The following is a 22,467-nucleotide window of genomic DNA, read 5'->3' on the forward strand; positions in this document are numbered from 1 at the left end:
AAGCTAATTCGGATGACCAACTTAAAGATTTTTTTTTTTAAATTTATTTGACAGACAGAAATCACAAGTAGACAGAGAGGCAGATGGTGGGGGGTGGGGGGTGGAGGGGAGTAGGCTCGCAGCTGAGCAGAGCCGAAGGCAGAGGCTTTAATCCACAGAGCCACCCAGGTGTCCCTGGATGACCAGCTAAAAGGAATCTCAGTCCCAACATTGACTTTGGAGCATCAGACATGTTTCTCTACGTGTCTATGCCTTGGTTTTCCTCATCTGGAAAATGGGGATGCTAAACTCAGCCTGGTGCCTAGCACCAGGGATGCAGTAAGCCATTATTTATAGGTCTAAATAAACGCTTCTTGTCAGGCTTGTTACAACACGCCCGGCACTCTGCGAGGGCTGGGACTCCTGGCAGAGTGCGTGGACCACAATAAGCCAACACGTTTAATAAACTGGCAAGCACTCAGGTGACATCTATTTTTTTACCTGGATTGTCCCATTCTTTTAGCATGTAACACTCTCAAAACTTTCGGTTTTCTCCCTTCCATCATTCGAAACCGGGCGGGCTCCCACCTCTGCCAGACAATGAGGGAGGTGGGGGAAGGTGAAGGTCCTAGACAAGCTCGCTGTAAATCACTCATGCTAGAACTTCCAAGGCTACAGCCTAGCGCGGTTCAACCTCGCGTCCTCTCTACCGCCCCCACCTTACTGTTACTCCGCCCACTGTTCTCCCTAAGCCACACCCACTTCCCCAGCTCCTTCCTCCCGGCTCCACCCTTTCCCCCCAAGGCCCGCCCCCCGAGGTCCATCAGCCCCCGCGTCCCACCTCACACCTCCGCCCCGCCCCGGGGCTCGCGCGGCAGGCCCCGCCCCCGCCCGCGGTCGCGCCGCCGGGCTCGGCGTGCGTGCGGCTCGCGGCGCCCTTCGCTGGCGTCGGCGCCCCGGCAGGCACCGGAGAAGCGCTTGTGAGCGCGGCGGCGCGAGGGCGGCCCCAGCCCTGGGCCCCGCAGCAGCGCCGCCGCCCGCGCCAGGTAGGGCTCGAGGGGAGGGCGGAGGCCGGTCGCGAGGCCTCGGGAGAGGGGTGAGCGGGTGGGGGCCTGCGGGAGGCCGCGCTCGGCCGCGGAGTGCGGGCCCGGGCTAACGGTCACGGACGCCGCCGGCGCCGCGCGGCCCACGTGCGCCACCGCGCGCAGAGCTCAGGGCGCCGAGCTTCGCGGTCGTCTCCCCGCCGAGGGCCGCCAGTTCGTTTCTCCCGTGCCGGGCGCTCGGCGGAGCGTGACCGCGCTGGGTGCCGCCCCCTCGGCGCGGCTCGTTGGGAGCCTCCGGGGTCGAGCGGCGGGGGAGACAGCGGGGCCACCCGCGCGGACGGCTCCCTTGGGGTCCCCTGAAAGGCGGAGGGCGGTGGGGAACCGCGAGCCCCGGGTGGACCTCGCCTGTTTCTCTCTGTTAGAAATCGGCCTCGGACGAGATGGAAACGGAGAAGCGGCCGGCGCCCTACGAGGGCCTGTTTGCCGACGGGCACCTGGTCCTGTGGACGCTGTGCTCGGTGCTGCTGCCCGTGTTCATCACCTTCTGGTGCAGCCTCCAGCGGTCGCGCCGCCAGCTGCATCGCAGGGACATCTTCCGCAAGAGCAAGCACGGCTGGCGCGACACGGACCTGTTCAGCCAGCCCACCTACTGCTGCGTGTGCGCGCAGCACATTCTGCTGGGCGCCTTCTGCGACTGCTGCGGGCTGCGCGTGGACGAGGGCTGCCTCAAGAAGGCCGACAAGCGCTTCCCGTGCAAGGAGATCATGCTCAAGAGTGACGGCAGGGCCCTGGACGCCATGCCCCACCACTGGATCCGGGGCAACGTGCCCCTGTGCAGCTACTGCGTGGTCTGCAAGCAGCAGTGCGGCAGCCAGCCCAAGCTCTGCGATTCCAGGTAAGCCCTTTGTGCCCTAGATGGCGGCGTTGGAGTCAGGATGTCGTGGAGTGGGCGGAGAGGCCTGCCTTGATCTCTGCAAATGGCCTAAACTGCTCACTTCAAGGAAGCAAGCCCATAAATGTCCCTGGAATTGGACAGGCAGGGCAGCTTTGCAGTAGTCATTTGCTCAGATGATACATCCAGCCCCCACTCCTCAGCCAGGCTGCCCTTTTGGGTAATGAAACTTGGCACTTAGATCCCAAGGTCTCTAAGTGCTACACACTTCATAGCCACTGTGTGTTATGTGTTGGCTTTCGTTCCTGTTGATTATCTCCATTTTAAGTAAGGAGAATGGAAGTATGGACAAATTAGCTTTCCCCCAGACTCAGGAAACTGATCCTCCTCAGGATCAGCGGTATTATGAATGGGCAGTGAAAGGGAGTGTGGTTCCCTAGAGGCGTTGGGGGCATTATTTTCGAATATAGGTATTGGTGCTATAGTGAAAGACAGCACTTAGAGGGACTCTGCTTTTGCCAGATGGCCTTCCAGGACATGTAGCATCTCAGACCAGAGTCTTTGGTTAAGCTAAGAATATTTTAGTGGCTTCTAAATAACAGACACCAGACGAAACATTAACGTTCTTAAATACTATCTGAAAATAGGGGAAGACGCCTTTGGCTGTTGTTAAAGATTGGTAATTAGGAGAAGCTGCTTCTGCGATCATCTGCTCTCATTTTACAGTTGAGAGAATTTTACTTGGTGGTAAGATAGACCTGTGTCTGGAATTTCTAACCCCCAGTATAGCGTTAGGCATACCGACATCCTACCCTTGGCTCAGCCTTAGGTCTGGACATCTTCATTGTCATGAGTTTTATTTCTGACCAGCAGAAAGGCCCCTAAGTGTGTTTAGAAACTAAAATAGCAGGCTGACACTGGATGACAAGTTACTTTTTTATCTTTATTTTTTATTTTACTTCAAAATCCCCCCCATCTTTTTTTTTTTTTTTTTTTTTTTAACTTAGCATGAGCACTGTTAGGTCAACACCTATTTTTAAATCTTATTTTTAACAGTTTTACACATCAGCTTTAGACTCAAAAATTTTGAACAACTACAGAGTTTTATAACCATTGATTTTTATTTGGTATCTTTTGAATTTAGCTGTTGTTCTTTTGGCATCAGTGAGAACTAGGTTACCAGCGTCTTTAGGTAAATTTCATAATTCTCTCTATAGGTAAGCTTTACAAAAACTGGGATTAGTTGGAAAGAGACAATACTTGCATCTTATTCCCTTCCCTTCTTTGTGTCTGCAGAATTAGATAAAAATGGCTTCCATAAATATCTTAACTGCTTCACATACTCCTTAACAGATAATCCTAGTGCTCTGATCCTCTGCCTGAGTAATAATAGAAAAGCATATCTGACCTAGTCCCTGCTCTGAGTAAACCCCTTCACTTGCTCCCATCACTTACCCTGATGGTCTTCCGGTGTAAACTTCAAGTGCTTTCCATGGTACCCAGGGTATTGTGCACTCTCCAGACCTTGCTTGCCCTTCCAGGTTTACCTGCTACCAATGGCATTAAACTTGATGTGCCCGCAATGCCGAGCTGGCTATGCCTTCCTTAAAATACCAGGCTCTTTCTTCTGTCCTTCTCTTTCTCAAGACTTTCCTCGCCTGGCTAGCTGCTAGGCATCCTTAGAGACTGGTCTGGTGCCCTTTCCTCCAGGAACCCTTACCTGATCTTCTACTCACCCCCAGGCCCCAATTTTTCCTTCTCGATGATGACATAACGGTTTGTATTTCAGTGGTTCTCAAAGTAGGTTCCCTAGACCAGCAGCATTAGCGTCATTTGGAAACTTGTTAGAAATGCAAATTCTAGTTTGCCAGATTAGTGAACAAAATAAATCATTTGCAATATTTGGGACAGACTTATGCCAAAAAATTATTTGTTTATCTGAAATTGAAATTTAATCAAGCATCTTCTATTTTCCTGGCAACCCTACTTCCACCCCAGACCCACTAAATCAGAAACTTGGTCTGGAAACCAGCAGTTGTTTCTCTAGCAGGCCCTGCAGATAATTCTAAAGTAGGGGGATGACTGCTATTTTTATGTACTTTTTACAACATCAGCCTTCATCCTTAATGTTGTATCTTCCCCTTTGTGTACAGTGAATGTGATGATCTTTTCCTTGTTCTTACCAGTTAATGAGCAGTTTCTTCCCAGCATACTAGAACCCCTCACCCATGGTAGAAATTATCTCTGTATAATTTAGGAAGTGTTTATTATTCCCAGGAGAAAAGAGCACAGTGTCCTGAATGTTCTGCAGTGTTCTGATTTATTTTAGCCAATAATGTTATGCAGGATTGCTGTCTGCTATGACCTTTTGTAGGAATGAGATATTTCAGAAAAATAAATAAATACCTATTTAGAACCTTTAAACACAAGCCAGACTGTCCCTCTCTGGATTTTATCCAGCCCTGGCAAGGGCTTCTTCCATATCTATATCACGATCTAAGTACAAGACTTAAGAGAACTGTTAAGATTCATGTGATAACTGATTTTAAAGCCTGCAGCTCAGTTAAGCTCTGCAGAATAAGTGACAAAGGCCCTTTAACTTATACTCATTTGGTCATTATTTTTACATAGTTAACATTTATTTTGTGCCCAGGCACTGTACCAGATTCTACATTCCCTGTAGATTTTTTTCTCTCTCGTATATATTCCCGCATCTGCCCCCAATCTCTGTAATGTGTTTCTGCACCTAGTATCTTAACACCCTTTCCATGGTCTTCGTTTTCTTCTTCCTATCTTTCTTCTAACTAAAATAGAGAATTGTATTAGAAGTATTCATTACATTCTTTAAACCTAGTTCCTCATAGTATTATTAAGAAAACCTCAACTGTTGTTAAGAAAACTTAAGGTGCGGGGTGCCTGAGTAGGTCAGTCATTAGTTGTCTGCCTTTGGCTCATGTCTTGATTCCAGGATCCTGGGATCCAGCCCTGCATTGGGCTCCCTGTTAAACAGGAAACCTGTTTCTCCCTCTCCCACTCCCCCCTGCTTGCATTCCCTCTCTGGCTCTCTGTCAAATAAATAAGTTAAATCTTAAAAAAGAAAAAAAAAAAGAAACTTAAGGTGCCTTTTTACTGATAAGACCTTTTCTTCATTACATCCTATCCCTTCCCCTTCACTGCAAACCACCCCCCCTACCCCCACCCCACCCCCACCCCCGGACACACTGAGTAATGAAACAAAGCTTCTGACTTTGAGCTGGGCCACTTTAGTCTTGGCTTTGATCTTAAACTTTACCTTTCTGTGTTCTCTTGTTAAGTATTTATTCATTTTATTCATTATCTGAAACAGTGAAAGATACCAGATCATCTTCTAGAGTAGAGGTGGGCAAACTTTCTATAAAGAGCCAAAACTAAGTATTTTAGGCTTTGCAGATCCTCACTTAACTCACTGTCCATCATAGTACAAAACCAGCCCTAGATGGTGCATAAATGAAAGGGGGTAGCTGTGGTCTAATAAAACTTTATTCATAAAATCAGGTGAGACATATTATTTGTAGTTGGCCAACCCCTGTTTTTGTGGAAATATACACGACCATCTCAACCCTACATATAGTTCTTCCGCCTCCTGCAGCAAACTAAAGAAGAGAGCTACCGCCAACAAGTAGCTTTACAAAAAATAATAAACATTGTTGCCAGTAGTTTCTTTTTTCCCCTTGTAGAGCTCTTTTTTTTTTTTAAAAGATTTTATTTATTTATTTGACAGACGCACTGAGAAAGGGAACACAAGCAGGGGGAGTGGGAGAGTAAGAAGCAGGCTCCCCACTGAGCAGGGAGCAGAACAGGAGGCTGGATCCTAGGACCTCAGGGTCATGACCTGAGCCGAAGGCAGATGCCTAACTACTGAGCCACCCAGGTGCCCCTTTTTTTTTTTTTTTTTTAATTTTTCTTTTAAGATTTTTTTTATTTCAGAGAGAGAGTGACCGAGATAGCAAGAGAGAGCTTAAGTAGAGGGAGGAGAAGCAGACACCTGCAGAGCAGGGAGCCTGATGCAGGGCTCGATCCCTGGACCCTGGGATGACCTGAACTGAAGGCAGACCCTAACTGACTGAGCAACCCAGGCGTCCCTATAAAGCTTCTTTTTAAAAAAATAAAAGTTATACTCCTGTACAAGAATGGCACATAGTATGGTGATGTTCTGTATGTTGATAAAGGTTTTAGTTACATGAAAGTGTTCATTTGTCAAAACTCAGCAAATGTACTAATTAGCATTTCATCACATGTAAATTTTATAGCAAAAGAAAAAAAGCTATAAATAAATGATGAACTCTAGGTAATGATATGCCTGCTTGGTGAGGCATTTAGGAAGTATCCTGATATCTACAGTTTACTTGAAATACCCCAAAAATTAGGTGGGTTAATCGATGGATAGAAATGTAACAAAGCAATTACAGTAAGATATTAATGCTGAAATGTAGGTGGTAGACTTACCTATGTTTACTGTAGGAAAAAAATTCTAATGCAAAACATTTTAAAAATGAGACTATCCTTGTATTTTGAAAATACTTGTTGAAGTATTGAAAGGTGAAATTTCATAATGTCTGTAATACTTTCAAATGATTCAGCAATATATGAGTTCACATTGAAAGATAAAGCAACTGTGGGAAAAATACTAAGAGTCAGAGTGAAGGTAATTTTGATATATATTTTTTTAAGATTTTTATTTATTTATTTGATAGATCACAAGTAGTTAGAGAGAGAGGGGAAGCAGGCACTCCCGCCAAGCAGAGATCCCAATGCGGGGTACTCGATCCCAGGACCCTGCGATCATGACCTGAGCCAAAGACAGAGGCTTAACCCACTGAACCTCCAGGCGCCCCTATACTTTTGACTTCTGTGTGGGTTTAAAATTTTGCAAAGTAAAAATATAAGCAATTAATCAAAATGACATGATTGTTGAAACTAAAATATCAAGACATTATTAGTAATGTCTTATTTTCCCATTAGGTTTGAAATCTAGGTCAGGTTAAACAGTTATTACAAATACATAAAGAGACCAGTCGCAATTTTGAATATGAAATTTGTAAGGAAAAGTATAATGTTGCACAGCTAGCAAGCATTTTAGCTCTACCTTTACAGAGCAAAGGCTGATAATAGCCATCATTTTAGGTAACAGAATCTTTGTGAAATTTATGAGAATGTAGTAAATGATAAAGGTGTCCCAAATCAATGGGGATAGAAAAGATTATTTTATGAATCATGCCAGGACAGGTCCTTTTTGGGGGGAAAAGTGAAATCTTCATATTGCCCTATATACCAAGATAAACAGCAGGTGGGTTAAAGCAGTGGCTCTTAGTTCACAGATGGCTAAGATTCCAAGAAACCTGGACACTTTCATGAGATTCTCAGTGGAACCTCTTGTCTCAGAAGAAGCACCAAATTAATGACAGAGAGATGAGAACTGAGTGTCTAGTTTGGAAATAGTGAAGGACTTCAAAGCATAACAGCATTTAAATAAACCACAAGGGAAAATAGAGATCTATCAAAAAATGACATTCAAAAGTAAGCTTAAAAGAAAACTGAAACAAATTTGCAATAAATGTGACAGAAAAGAGGTTGATATCCTACATCAATAAAAAGTGCATGCAGTTGTTAAAAGCTAGTAAAAGATGAATATAGGACCTGAATCAATTCACAGAGACAGAAAAATATTCAGCTTCTCCTAGTGATCAAAGACCTCCAAATTAAAACAAAAAAAAGTTTTCTATCAAATTATCAAAAAATTTAAAATACTAATGTGCAGGATAAGCAAGTATTAGCCATGATGAACATCTCCATTGACAACAAGCACACTGGACAGACATATATCAGTCACTATTGTATTTTTGAAATTAATGTACATATTATGTGTCCACTATACTCAGAAAAATTATTGAAGAAAAGAATCTTGGGAAAATGCATGCCCTTTGAGTCAGTAACTTGGTTTAGAGGATTCCAGAGAAATAATCTCATTTATGTTTATGGTTGTTAATCATGTTGTTTATACTTAGAAAAATAAATTATCTAAATGTCTTATATTTTAAGGTTGAATACATTATAGTACATCCATGTGATGTACTATATATGTTCTTTACAAACCATATTTTTTCTTAAAATATTTAATGACATAGGACAATATTCCTGATAACATGGAAAGAAAAGTATTGTTCCGCTCCATCTACATCGTATCTCTCCTGAAACACAAGCGTATATGCACAATAAAACTGAGAGGTGCATCCAAAAGTTAAGAGGAACTGTCTTTGGATGATTTTTATTTTATGTCTTTTTGATATATTCATATTATTTAAAATACAATTTTAAAAGTTTATACAGGGAGCTTATCAATATATTCTGGTTTTTAGAAACAAGTAGTACAGCAATACAGAAGAATATAGAATAAAAGGGAAAATGTTCTTCTCATCCCTCAGCCCTACTTTTTTTCCCAGAGGACAGCAGTGTGAAATATTCAGAGGGACCCTTGCAGGTTATTCTCAGTAACAGTACCCAGTTTGCAAGTGCCTGGTGCACGCGGTAGGTGGGGTTGGGAGCGTCGGGGTGCAGTAAGCAGTTTGCTGTGGTTTCTCAGGCTTGGTTTGAAAGCGAGTACTAACAAAACGTACGTAAGTTATTTTACAGTTTTCTAACAGATCCTGCAGATAACACTTCTTTCAGCAGTAAAGAGGACTCCTGAGTCTATAGCAGTAATCACTTGGCAAATCTGAACATCCACCGGAAAAAACAACCTTAAAATAGAAGTCCAAAAGGGTTGACCTTGGGCGAAAGACTTTTATCCTCTTTTTTTTTTTCTCTTAATTCATTTAATTATAACCATTATTTTCTGTTGGCCTGCTTTTGTCTGTAGGGTCAGCTCTGTCTTGTCTGTGAGTGGATTAAATTCTTAGCAGATTAATAATGGAAACCCAGGACCTTTTCCAGCTCTACTCCTGTTTGTTCCCACACACCCATCCAGAGAGGCACATCTGAATGGAAATGTTTCTGTGTGTATTTCAAATGCAAACGCATAGACTAGTTTTGTATTAACTGCCAACAAGAAATGGACTATTGTGCTATATTTAATAGAGTGTTCACAAATGGTCATAGAGGTTTTAAATTAAGATTCAGAAACAGTGTTCCAGACCCACTTTTGTTTATGTGGATTATGTCCACTAGCATTTACCATGTTACACATTAAACTGAGAAATTGTGGGGTGCTTAATTGGCTCAGTTCAGCCTAGGTCATGATCTCAGGGTCCTGGGATCGAGCCCTGCATGGGGCTCTCTGCTAAGCCAAGAGCCTGCTTTTCTCTCTCTGCCTGCCTCTCTGCCTACTTGTGATCTCTCTGTCAAATAAATAAATAAAATCTTTTTTAAAAAATGAGAAATTGTTTTAATATTTTTTTAAGTAATGTAACAAAATACTGTAATGAAAATTTAATGAGAGGAGCAACAGTTTGACTTTTCTGGTTTAGAGTCCACCTAGATTTTCTTGTCTGCTTCTGCATTGGATCTGCACACTCTTGAGAGAAGGAAGATGGAATAGCATTTCAGAATTATTGTTAAAGTGATTTATTTTTTTTTTAAGTAGGCTCCATGTCCAATGCAGAGCCCAGTGTGGGACTTGAACTCACAACCCCGAGGTCAAGACCTGAGCTAAGATGAAGAGTTGGACAGCTTGGGACCTTTGGGCGGCTCAGTCAGTTAAGCATCTCCCTTCGGGTCAGGTCATGATCCCAGGGTTCTGGGATCAAGCCGCGCATCAATCCCCCTGCTCAGCTGGGTGCCTGCTTCTCCCTCTGCCTCTGTTGCTCCCCTGCTTGTGTGCATTCTCTCTCTCTGACAAATGATTAAAATCTTTAAAAAAATAAAATAAAAAAGGGATACAACAGAAGTCCCTTATTATTAAAGTGATTTTAACCTCAGAGTCATCCTGAAAGGATTCTGGGGAGCCCTAGGGCACACTTTAAAAACCACTATTAGATTACAGTGCCAGGTATGTTCAGACTTGATTGTTTGTTTTCACTATGCAGAGTTATAAATCTTTTACTTGGTAGATCTTATGTCCAGTGGTGATGAGATTACTATTAATTTTTTGACAGGAATGATCTGTTTACAAATCATTAAAATTATGGTTTAAAGTTAACTATTGTCCTTGTTTCTTCCTTCCCTCAGGTGCATTTGGTGTCAGAAAACAGTACATGATGAATGCATGAAAAGTAGCCTGAAGAATGAAAAATGTGATTTTGGAGAATTCAGAAACCTCATCATCCCCCCAAGTTATTTGACCTCTATTAATCAGATGCGTAAAGACAAAAAAACGGATTATGCACTGGTAATCAGAGTTCTATTTTCCTTATGTAACTGGTTTTCATAGAGCCGTTTAAGTCAGAGTGCGACAGGTACCGGGCACTGAGGGAGAAAGCCTTACAGCAGGCCGGAGAGCCCTGCTTAGTTTTCAGGGAGGTGCCTCAGAGTCTAAAGGGAAATTGGAAATGTCCTCTTACCGGTTTCCCAGTCCCCGCCTGCATCTAAGTCACTTGGCGAGCTTTTTGAGAATGCAGAGTCCCAAGTGCGGTTCCCTCACTGGGTTTGAGTCATTGGGTCTAGAGCAGGTCCCGAGAATCTGTATTCCTTTAAGGTCTTCAGATGACTCATAAACAGCCAGCCTTGAAATTCATTATTACTATCCATGAAAAGAAAACATGGATTTTCCTCACACACTGTTCTAACATAATTTTCCTACTTGGAACTTTATGAAGGGTGCCCAGAGATAAGTTTACCTTGCATTAGCTACTCCTTACAAACAATTTGTGAACACTGAAGTGTCAGCGACCCTTTGCAGTATGTGTGTATTTGGAAATTGATATAAATGAATCTCTCAGTCTTTGTTATAAAAGGAATAACTATAAAAATTTGCCTGTATTTCCTACTTGAATATGTCAAAATAACTGAACTATTTTTTTTTAAGATTTTATTTATTTGAGAGAACATCTGAGGAAGCAGAGGGCCAGGGGGAGAGGAAGAAGCAGACTCCCTGCTGAGCAAGGACCCTTGACTCAGGGCTTAATGCCAGACCCTGGGATCATGACCTGAGCTACGGGCAGACACTTAACTGAAAAACCACCCAGGTGCCCGAATTGAACTATTTTATTTTGAAATTAAATTTTGTGTCTTTTCCAAATTAGGATTTTAAATCTTAAATGTCATCTTTGTCAGTATTCTACTAAAGAAAAAGGCATTTTATTTTATTTTTAATTAACATATGGATTGTTTCAGGGGTACAGCCTGTGATTCATAAGTCCTACACAGTTCATAGCACTCACCATAGCACATACCGTTCCCAGGGTCCATCACCCAGCCATCCCATTCCCCCACCCCCGTCCCTACCAGCAACCCTCAGTTTGTTTCCTGAGATTAAGAGTCTTTGTCTCCCTCTCTGGTTTTGTCTTGTTTCATTTTCCCTCCTTTCCCCTATGATCGTTGGTCTTGTTTCTGTAATTCCTCATATCAGTGAGATCGTGTGATAGTTGTTTTTCTCTGACTGACTTATTTCACTTAGTATAATACCCTCCAGTTCCATTCACATCGTTGCAAATGGCAAGATTTGGGGGTTTTTATGGCTACATAATATTCCTGTGTGTGTGTATCACATCTTCTTTATTCATTCATCTGTTGATGGACGTCTAGGTTCTTTCCACAGTTTGGCTATTGTGGACATTGCTGTTGTAAACATCTGGGTGCAGGTGCCCCTTTGGATTACAACGTTTGTATCTTTCGGGTAAATATCCAGTAGTGCAGTTGCTGGGTTGTAGGTTAGCTCTATTTTCAACTTTTTGAGGAACCTCCATGCTGTTTTCCAGAGTGGCTGCACCAGCTTGCATTCCCACCAACAGTGTAGGAGGGTTTCCCTTTCTTCGCATCCTCACCTACACCTGTTGTTTTCCTGACTTGTTCATTTTAGCCATTCCGACTGGCATGAATTGGTGTCTCATTGTGGTTTTGATTCATATTTCCCTGATGCCGAGTGATGTTGAGCACTTTGTCATGTGTCTGTTGCCCATTTGGATGTCTTCTTTGCCAAAATGTCTGTTCATGTCCTCTGCCCATTTCTTGATTGGATTATTTGTTCTTTGGGTGTTGAGTTTGATAAGTTATAGATTTTGGATACTAGTCCTTTATCTGATATGTCATTTGCATATATCTTCTCCCATTCTGTCAATTGTTGAAAAAGACATTTTAAAATTTAAAAACATCGGGGCTGGGTGCCTGGGTGGCTCAGTGGGTTAAGCCGCTGCCTTCGGCTCAGGTCATGATCTCAGGGTCCTGGGATCGAGTCCCGCATCGGGCTCTCTGCTCAGCAGAGAGCCTGCTTCCTCCTCTCTCTCTCTGCCTGCCTCTCTGCCTACTTGTGATCTTTCTCTGTCTAATAAATAAAACCTTTAAAAAAAAAAGTAATACTACTAAGCCTTCTTTTTAAAAAAAAAAAAAAAAAACATCGGGGCACATGGATGACTCAGTCAGTTGAGTATCTGAGTCTTGGTTTTGGCTTAGGTCATGATCTCAGGGTTATGAGATCGAGCCCGGGCCCCTCACTCAGCGCAGAGTCTGCTTATCCCCTTCCCCTTCCACCCTGCCCCCAGCTCATCCATGCTCACACTCTCACAAAATAAATAAAAATCTTTAAAAAAAAATTTAAAGCATTATGTTTAATGTTATGATACGTATATTTTTTAAAGATTTTATTTATTTAATTGACAGAGAGATCAGAAATAGGCAGAGAGGCAGGCAGAGGTGGGGGGGAAGCAGGCTCCCCGCCCAACAGAGAGCCCAGTGCGGGGCTTTATCCCAGGACCCTGAGATCATGACCTGAGCTAAAGGCAGAGGCTTAACCCACTGAGCCACCTAGGCATCCCTATGATACATATTTTTTAAATGTACAATCCCCTAATGTATCTAAATTCAATCTGAGATCCTTAGGAATGAGAATCACTAAGTAAGACTGTGGAATATCTCCATTCATGTTCACATCCACAAGGAGAAGGGGCAAAGAAAGAAATGGATAGGTTAGAGGAACATGAATTTCATTTAACTTTGGCCTTTGTGCAAATCTGGATTCTTGAATCTGAGTACCCCACTTTTAAAATTTTTTTAATTAAAAAAGAAAAAAAACTTGGGTGCCTGGGTGGCTCAGTGGGTTAAAGCCTCTGCCTTCGGCTCAGGTCATGATCCCAGGGTCCTGGGATCAAGCCCCACATTGGGCTCTCTGCTGGGCAGGGAGCGTGCTTCCTCCTCTCTCTCTCTGCCTGCTTCTCTGCCTACTTATGATCTCTGTCAAATAAATAAATAAAATAAAATTTAAAAAAAACTTGAAAACTGAAATACATTAGAATACATCCAGAAGGCTGCCTGGGTGGCTCAATTGTTAAGTGTCTGCCTTCGGCTTAGGTCCTGGGATCGAGTCCTGCTTTGGGCTCCCTGCTTGGTGGGAAGTCTGCTCTTTCTCTCCCTCTCTCCCTCCCCCTGCTTGTGTTTCCTCTCTCACTGTGTCTCTCTCTGTCAAATAAATAAATAAAATCTTAAAAAAAAAAAATACATCCAGAGGAGGACAGTCAAGGTAAGAGAGCAGAGAAAATCTGTGTTCATTCTGTGAACAGTTGAAAGAACTTAAAATGGATCACCTAGGAGATAAGACTGATAAAAGATCTAATGCTTCAGGTGTTTGAGCACAAATTCTATGGAAGAACAAATAAAATTATTTCTGGTAGCTTTAGGAAGCAAAATTAGAACAATGAAGAAAAGTTACTGAAAGACATTTTTAACGCCATTTAAGTCAAAACTTGCTAACAATTTGAGTTATTAGTAGAATGGGCTACCTTATTAGTTCTTCCTACATAAGTATCCAGGAATCACCAAGTGACTTATGTAGAATAATGGAGAAGAGAATTAAGTGCAAGTTAAATCATTCATCTCTGAGTTCACTTTCCATTCCGGGAATTCTTTTGATTTACATATTGTATTCATTTTACTGGGATCATTGTTCTTCTCCCAGCAAATTTACAGCACTATTGTTACCAGGAAATGAAAATGGTATTCCTCAACATCTTTGAGATATTAAACCCTTTTCACTCACATTAATGTTTTTAGCTAGCCTCTAAGCTTGGAAAGCACTGGACACCATTAATCATCCTGGCCAACTCTCGTAGTGGAACTAACATGGGAGAAGGGCTGCTGGGAGAATTTAGGATCCTCCTAAACCCAGTCCAGGTAACTAAAGAGAAAAGTTTCCTTCTGTGGTAGTTTTGTCATGTTTAGCTTTTCATTTTCCCTCATTGTAATGGTGGTTAATGTTTTAAAACAGTAGACCTTCAATTATAGAAAGAATTTAAGAAATATCAAGCCATTCAAATATATGGAGAAAGAGGTGCTCTGATGGTGGGGATATAAAATGGTGTAGCCACTTTAGAAAACAGTGCAGTAATTTCTTAAAAAATTAAACATAAATTCACCATACCACCTGCCAATCCCATTTCTAGCCACCAACCCAAGAGAAGTGAAAGCATGTGTCCCACAAAGACTTTAATGCAAACGTTCATGGCAGTAATATTTATAATAGTCAAAAAGTGGAGAAAACCCAGCTGTCCATGGGCCAGCAAATTGATAAAACCAAATTTGTCCCCACACAAGGGAATATGACTCCATGATAAGCAGGGACATAGTATTGATACGTACATGTTACCAAGGGTGAGCCTCAAAAACCTGCTGGGTGAAGGAGGCCAGGTGCAAGGACCTAGAGAGTGTGGCTTCACTTACAGGACCTGTCCAGAAAAGGCAGGTGCCCAGAGACAGGAGGGGAGTGGCTGCCTGAGGCGCCCGGACCCTAAGGGGTCTTCTCGGAGCATGGATAATGTTCTAACCTGGATTGTGGCGGTGGATGCACGACTCAGTAAACTTACTAAAAATCATTTAATTGTTCATTTTAAATGGGCTGATTTTAAGTAAGCATTTTGTTACATGTGACTCATACCTCAATTAAAAAAATAAGAATAAAGGATCATACCATTGAGTTTACATGGTAGTAGCTTCTGCTTTGAGAAATGTTTATAAATAACCCATGCAATGATCAGAAAGGCATTCACTTTTTCCCTTCCAATTTGTATTTTTCCCCTTCAACATTGTACAACTTAAGGAAACTATAAAAATAATAAAAAGGAAAGAAAATCACCTGTAGTTTCCCCACACAAATACATCTGTTGTTTTCATTTGTCTGTGTTCTTTCCGTTCATTGTCTCTGCATCTCCATATTAACATTACAGTAATAATCCAGATTAAAAATTTGTATTTTTTATTTTAAAGGATATTTGTCCATGGTGTGATGGACATTCACATTACATTATTATCACATTACATGTGATAATTATAAATATAATTATGCAGATAATTAATTGAACAGATATGTTTACCCAGTCTCCTGCTATTGGAGGTTGAGTCTGTCTCTAAGACTATGCAACGGTAAATAAGGCCACATTGAACACCTTTATAAACAGACGTTTTCAGTTTTTGAAATATTTTCCTAGATCATTTACAGAATTACAGTTATGAAGGATCTTTGCACCTTTATGTCATTTTATGCATATTGCAAAACCGTTTTCCAGAAATGTGCGCTCAATTGCACTAGTAATGGATGTGAAGAATCCAGTATAAAGTAGGAAGTACTGGTTAAAGATGAACTTAGCACATTCTGGTTTCTTGTGAACAGGAAGAAGGCAGTGTTGTATAATAGATACACTGTAGGATTGAATTTGTATGTCAGCACGTAATTATTGGGGGAATCACGGGCAAGTCACTTAACTTTCCCACGCCTCCGCTTCCGGGTCACCAGAACGAGGCTCACGCGTTGTAAACAGGGTCAGTGTCAGGCTGCGCTGCAAGGAACGTCAAGAGTCTGGCGCCTTGTGAGACGCATGGTAACCGGGGCTGTCCTCCTGCTGTGTCTGTACTCATCTCATGAGTGGAGGTTGATGCTGGATAGAAATAATTTTTCCTTTTCTTTCATTTCTAGGTTTTTGATGTAACTAAAACACCCCCCATCAAAGCCCTGCAGCTTTGCACTCTTCTTCCCTATCACTCAGCCCGGGTGCTCGTCTGTGGAGGCGACGGCACGGTGGGCTGGGTCCTGGACGCGGTGGACGAGATGAAGGTTAAGGTATCAGTCTTGAAGGGCTATGTGCCTCTCGCAGCAGCAGCTCTGAGAGGCGGTCTTTGGGTTCTGTTTTGTATTATGCAGAGGAATGTTAGAAGACATTGCTGATTTTGAATCTCATGATTAAACAGTTCCTGTAACCTTCAGCAAAACAACGTGCAGTTGTTACGTTGTTGTCTTTTTTGCTTCAGTCTAGGTGTTTGACCATATACTGTGAGCCTACAGGTGGTCTGAAGAGAAAAATCTAACCTGTACCTCCCGTTTTCTAGGGACAAGAAAAGTACATTCCCCAGGTCGCAGTCTTGCCTCTGGGAACAGGCAACGATCTGTCCAACACCCTGGGCTGGGGCACGGGGTACGCCGGGGAGGTCCCGGTCGCACAGGTCTTAAGAAATGTGATGGAAGCAGATACAATTAAACTAGACAGGTGAGTGGTATCCCCCAAAAGGTGGATTTCTGGAGCTTTGGGAATATTGTTTGGTTTAAAATGAAGACTTGTGTAGCTCTCCAGTGTAATGGAAACAGATGGTGTTACTTGTACTCATCCATGGGTGCTGGCCTTTTATCTTGTTGCTGTACTGTGCTGTGATTGAAGGACCCATGAGGCTGAGGACTTACCTCAGAATTTGCATCGTTGCTTAGATGTGCTTAATTTTTCAAATGTTCTTTTCATAGAAGAACCTCATCTCCAGGCATCCAGACTTGACTGGTAATAATTATAGTTAACTGGCAGTTAATTTGGTAGTAATTACCTTTTTTTTTTTTTCATTTTTTTAGATGGAAGGTTCAAGTAACAAATAAAGGGTACTACAACTTAAGAAAACCCAAGGTATGTGTCTCAGGCCTCCGTTGCAAGCAGCTTCTCAGCCATGAGGAAGTGGCCTTTGTATGGGGCTGGCAGGGTGCTGGGGTACAGAGATCTGGTGCTTACTGCCTCAAGGGCCAATCATGGAGCAGAAGAGGAACCCAAGCACTTGGCCCCCAAGTCAGACTGAAAAGAGGTTTGTGGGGGGAAACAGCAAGGGTGCTCAGTGCATCCCCAACATATCAGGCAGGAGAGATTCAAGGGGAAGCGACATGTGAGGTGGTCCTTACAAGGGAAACATAATTTAGATCAACAGAAGAAACAGAAGACTCCTAGCAGAGGAAGTAGATCCTGGGGGAAGCAGATCCCGGGCAGCAACTACTGCAGTGACAGCAGCTCTGTATTTTCTGGCAGATATTCTGGGGATGGAGCAAAAATAGCCTGGGAACTTGGCACAAGGGCAGAACAAGGGGCCTCCTGACAAGGGGCTTCTCTGCAGGAGGCCCATCAGGAGACGTTCTAGAGGTGGAATTGAGGGAGACCTGGCAGCTGATCAGTATTAGGGGAAGAGAGAAGATACATGTTATACCATATTTCTGGTTGTTTTGTCTGGGTATATGGAAATGACTTTAAAATAAGAAAAAGCGTTTCATGTTTAAGAGGAAAAGGAGTTTGATTTGGGGCATCTTGACCTCGAGGCTGTGGCACATTGGACAGGAGTTGGAAATGCAGGCTTAGAGCTTAGGAGCAAGACAGCTGGAGATGGAGACAGGGGGTCCATGCAGGGTGGGAAATAGATGAAGTGGGGACCCTGCAAGTTGCAGTGAAAGTACAAGGCACATGTGAGGGGAACACAGGCATGCAGAGCCTGGATCCATAGTAGAGCCGGTGGGCGGGGGGGTGGGGGATGGGGACATGATGCTAAGATCTGAGGTGGTATAGCATATTAACCAGAACAGCAAAGTGAAATTCATATGGATTGTTAGCGGTTTTTGAACTGAAGCTTTATTTCTGGAAACTTCACTGGATAGCATCAGCTATAAGTGAAAAATGCAGAAAGTACTAAATTTTCACAAAGAATCATAAAGACTGAGATTTACATATTTGACATTTGTCACAGACTTAGACAAGTATATCGTGTTACTTGCTCTTACCCCTTCCACAGGAATTCACCATGAACAACTATTTTTCCATTGGACCTGATGCTCTCATGGCTCTCAATTTTCATGCTCATCGTGAGAAGGCACCCTCTCTGTTTTCTAGCAGAATTCTTAATAAGGTGTGTTGGATAAAATAACATTTCCTGCTTATCACCGAAGGTACAGTAAAAATCAATAGTTTAATTCTATCTAGCACTCTTTCAAGTAGATTCAGATAGAACTGACTTATAGAAGCATGTACCTCCTCTGTTTTGTATAAGACTGTCAAATTAGATCCTGAAATATATTTTCTCAGAGTATTTTAGAACTCTGACAAACTTTTTATAATTCAGAGAATATTTAACAGCATATTTTGTTTAGGTGGCAGTGCTTATCTTACTTAAATGGCAACTAAAACTAGAAGGATTTAGGCAGGAGAAAGTTTTGTTGAAGTCATTAGTGGAAAAAAAAGATTCCTTTGCCTTCAAAAAACTTCAAAATGCAAATGAAGTAAGAGAAGGAGCAGTTTGTTTACCATGGCTTTTAACTATGTTCATGACTCTGATTTCTAGTACAGGTGATTTCCTTTGGTGGAAGTTTGATTTTGAATTTTTTTTTTTTTTTTTTTTTCAAAGATCTTGTATCGAGAGAGAGAGCACAAGCAGTGGGAGAGGCAGAGAGAGAGGGAGGAACAGACTCCTGGCTGAGCAGGAAGCCCAACTCGGGACTCAATCCCAGGATCCTAGGATCCTGACCTAAGCCAAAGGCAGATGCTTAACCATCTGAGCCACCCAAACATCCCTGGGATTTTTTTTAAATGACTTTTGATAATTGAGCAACAGGATATGAAAATTAAATGCAAAAGTTTTTCTCCTGGTTTTATTTCATGGATGGATGAATGGATATAGAGAGAGAGAGAAAGAGAGAGTTTTTTTTTTAAGGTTTTATTTACTTATTTGACAGAGACACAGTCAGAGAGGGAACACAAGCAGGAGGGAGTAGGAGAGGGTGAAGCAGGCTCCCAGGGAGCCCAATGCAGGGCTCAGTCCCAGGACCCTGGCATCATGACCTGAGCTGAAGGCAGACACTTAACCAACTAAGCCACCCAGGCACCCCTTATTTTACAGATATTTTAAATTAACAGAGTCCCCTCTTATTAATCTAGTTACTACTAAGGCAGGAAGTGTTGCTATTTGTATGATTAGTAATTACCATCTCAGTGCTTCCATCAACCTTTCTGTACTCAAAAGTAATTATAAAATGTTCACTAGATTGATCTGTATTCAGTAAGTAATCCCAATTATTAGGAAAAGGTAGACTTTTTTAAGTTTAGTATATTTCTTTATAAAATGCAACTTTTTGGATAAACTGGGAGAATATACCATTTTGGCATGAACCACTCCTATCTCACATTCCCCCTGAAAAATGGGCTAATTCAGCTCAAAAGTAATAGTGCCTATTCTTCCCATGAGAATCTGGTCCACTCTAAGGAAATGTGGCTCAACGGTCATGTCGGGAAACTTTGCTAACAGTATCTTTGTGTTGCTGCCAGAGCTGCTTAGGTTGCTTTAATATCCCCTTTTCTGTCTATTTCTCATAGGCTGTTTACTTATTCTATGGAACCAAAGACTGTTTGGTGCAAGAATGTAAAGATTTGAATAAAAAAGTTGAGGTAAGCTTTTAAAGTTTTAGGTGATCTCTGGATTGTCAACTTTTTTTTAACAAAAATGCTGAATTTTCTGTTAACATATTTTGTTGACATACATGGAGTATTTATTGTGTGCCAGGCAGTTTATTAAGTGCTTTCTACACATTGCCCCCCTAAATCGTCACCACTACCCTGTAAGGCAGGTACTGTTACATTCCCATCCTGCAGAGGAGAAAATCGTGGAATTAGATAATTGGCCCAGATTTACATATAACCGGGACTTGATCCCAAGTTCATCCACCTCCAGTCTGTTTAATGCTGAACAGCTTCCTTTCATACTTGATGGCACACTCGAAGCAGTCTCACACAGTGCCTGACTCTTCAGGAACTCTAGAGGAGGTTTAAACACAGAGTGTAATTTCTGTTATGGCTGTGAGGTGTGTCTGTCTTACGTACTAAAACAGAGTGAAGATGCAGGAGCAGTAAAAGTAGGATACTAACAAGTGCTCATGCTGCAGTATCCGAGATGGCAGAGTCTTGCGCGTAGTCCTTGCTTGCTTCCAGAAAGAATCTATAACGGTGACCGCACTGACAAAGATATCAATACTGAGAAGCCTAGAACTGGTAAATTAAGTCAGAGGGGAAGAGCCAGGCAGATAGCTTGGGAAAAGAGAGAACAATGAGCAAGCAGTGTGAGGAGCTTGAGGATATGTAGGCCAGGGAGGGCCGTGGCCTGCAGGCGAACACCAAACTCACAGACTCTGCAGCCGAGGCATGGGATGAACAGCACGGTTTGCCATAAAAACAGTTCCCTTCCGCTTTATCATATTTCCTTTGTCCTGGGCTCTGATAGCATTGGTAGAGTGAGGCAAACATGGTGTAACCCTTTATTTTTGTGTGTGTCTGATATTTTATTTATATAAAAATTATTTGTGAAGCCACCTACCAAATGCCAGGCACCATCTTAGGCGCTGGAAATGCCGTGATAAACCCCTCGCTCTGTTCTCTGTTCACTGTGCCGTGAACTCAGTGAGAAGATGCTGAAGCCACATTCCAGTACAGTGTGAGGGGCGACATGGTAAGGAAGGTATTCGGTCTTAGGAGAGTAAGTAAGAGCAATGCATAACCCAGGGGCTGGGGAAATTGTCTAGGGAAAGTGACTGTCACCAGTCTCTCTGGAAGACACGACAAGGGAGAATCTGAAAATTCAATAAGAAATAGCTAAGTGCGAAAGGAGGTGAAAATTGTTCTAGGCTGGGTGACCCTCTTGGGTCCCCACCCTCTTTGGGAATTCTTTTACTCTATCATTCAATAAACTTAACTGTCACTCAGCAAACGTTGCTTTGCTGCCCCATCCCAAAAAAGAGAATCGAGAATTGTTCTCGGCTGAGAAGAGCATGTGCAGCAACCCAGACGTAAGAGAGAACACAGTGTATTTGTGTGAGTTCAAGCTGGAGGATCGCTTGCGGGACGGAAAGTGGCGAGAGCTGAGGCCAAATCTCTGAGGGGCCGTATTGGCCCGTAAACTGGGATTTCATCCTGAGCACGAGTCAAGCACCGAAGGGCTGTCATCAGAGGATGGCATATCTGCATTTTGTAAGCGCCTGTCGCACTGCTCTGGGATGAGGAGTTTCAGGGGCCGCGGTCGGTGTGAAGTGTTTGGTGGGCAGTGGGTCACGCATATCTGGCCCGGGTCCTCTCCCGGACCAGCAGCCTAGAGCTGTCAGCACTGAGGTGGTGGGTAACGATGTGGCGTTGGCTGAGTTTTTCCTCCAGAGGCTGCAACCTGAGGAGAGCGAGGAGCCCAGGACATGGCGTGAGGCAGGAGTGGGGGCTCTCGGTAGTGACTGAGAAGGAGCACCCGGGAAGGACAGTCCGGCTCCCAGAAGCCGAGGAAGGGAGTAGTACAGGAAAAGAGTGTTGGGTGCTACTGCAACAGCATACCAGAAAAGGCTGGGAAAAGATACTGAGATTTAACAAAAACTGTGCCATTTTACCTTGGTTAAAAAAAAAAAAAAGCTATAATTAACATATTATAGTCACTGAACAGGAAGGCAGATTCCTTGGGGGCGGTGGGTGGGCAGTGGTCTCTTACACGGGCATCTCCCATCCTGCGTGGACGGACGTGGGCGTGAATCCTGAGTGGCTCTGTCTGGAAATCACATGCCTCGTGGTAACTAACTGCTCGGATTTCTTTAAAGCTAGAGCTGGACGGCGAGCGAGTCGAACTGCCCAACCTGGAAGGTATTATAGTTCTGAACATCGGCTACTGGGGCGGTGGCTGCAGACTGTGGGAAGGGATGGGAGACGAGACTTACCCTCTAGCCAGGTAGGTACGCTTGTGGTCACTTGTGGCATGTCATGTTTCCTTTAAAGCAGCCTGTCCCTTCTTCTCTGTAGACCGTTCATATTTTCTCTTCACCGTTTTCTCTTTTGCATAGCTCATTAATACGAATATTTAACCAGTTGATTGTCTGCCTCGGTGAAAACGTAGTCGTCCTCACGGGGTGATTTCCTTCATTTCCTCATGTAGTCCATGTTTCCTTTTCCCGCCTGTAGACACGACGATGGTTTGCTGGAGGTCGTCGGTGTGTATGGCTCTTTCCACTGTGCTCAGATCCAAGTGAAGCTGGCAAACCCTTTTCGAATAGGGCAGGCGCATACAGTGCGGGTAGGTGAGATGTACAGAGACTACTGGTCCAAGTCTGTTTCTTTTTTTTTTTTTTTTTTT

The 22,467-nt window shown here is 43.0% G+C and overlaps 1 protein-coding gene across 1 annotated transcript in view; it reads left to right on the forward strand.

Annotated features, from left to right (window-relative positions):
• Positions 1-914: 914 nt before the first annotated feature.
• DGKE (diacylglycerol kinase epsilon) overlaps positions 915-22,467 on the forward strand; it is a 25,707-nt gene continuing 4,154 nt past the window's right edge. Inside the window, exons 1-11 of the mRNA XM_059381102.1 lie at positions 915-1,025; positions 1,445-1,917; positions 10,117-10,276; positions 14,089-14,208; positions 16,004-16,147; positions 16,414-16,571; positions 16,922-16,973; positions 18,115-18,228; positions 19,689-19,760; positions 21,938-22,065; positions 22,296-22,407. Coding sequence (XP_059237085.1) covers positions 1,463-1,917; positions 10,117-10,276; positions 14,089-14,208; positions 16,004-16,147; positions 16,414-16,571; positions 16,922-16,973; positions 18,115-18,228; positions 19,689-19,760; positions 21,938-22,065; positions 22,296-22,407 — 1,515 coding nt within the window. The 5' untranslated portion in view covers positions 915-1,025; positions 1,445-1,462. The remainder of the gene's footprint in view (positions 1,026-1,444; positions 1,918-10,116; positions 10,277-14,088; positions 14,209-16,003; positions 16,148-16,413; positions 16,572-16,921; positions 16,974-18,114; positions 18,229-19,688; positions 19,761-21,937; positions 22,066-22,295; positions 22,408-22,467) is intronic.

Source organism: Mustela nigripes, chromosome 16 (genome assembly GCF_022355385.1).
Source record: "Mustela nigripes isolate SB6536 chromosome 16, MUSNIG.SB6536, whole genome shotgun sequence".
Classification (NCBI taxonomy): domain Eukaryota; kingdom Metazoa; phylum Chordata; class Mammalia; order Carnivora; family Mustelidae; genus Mustela; species Mustela nigripes.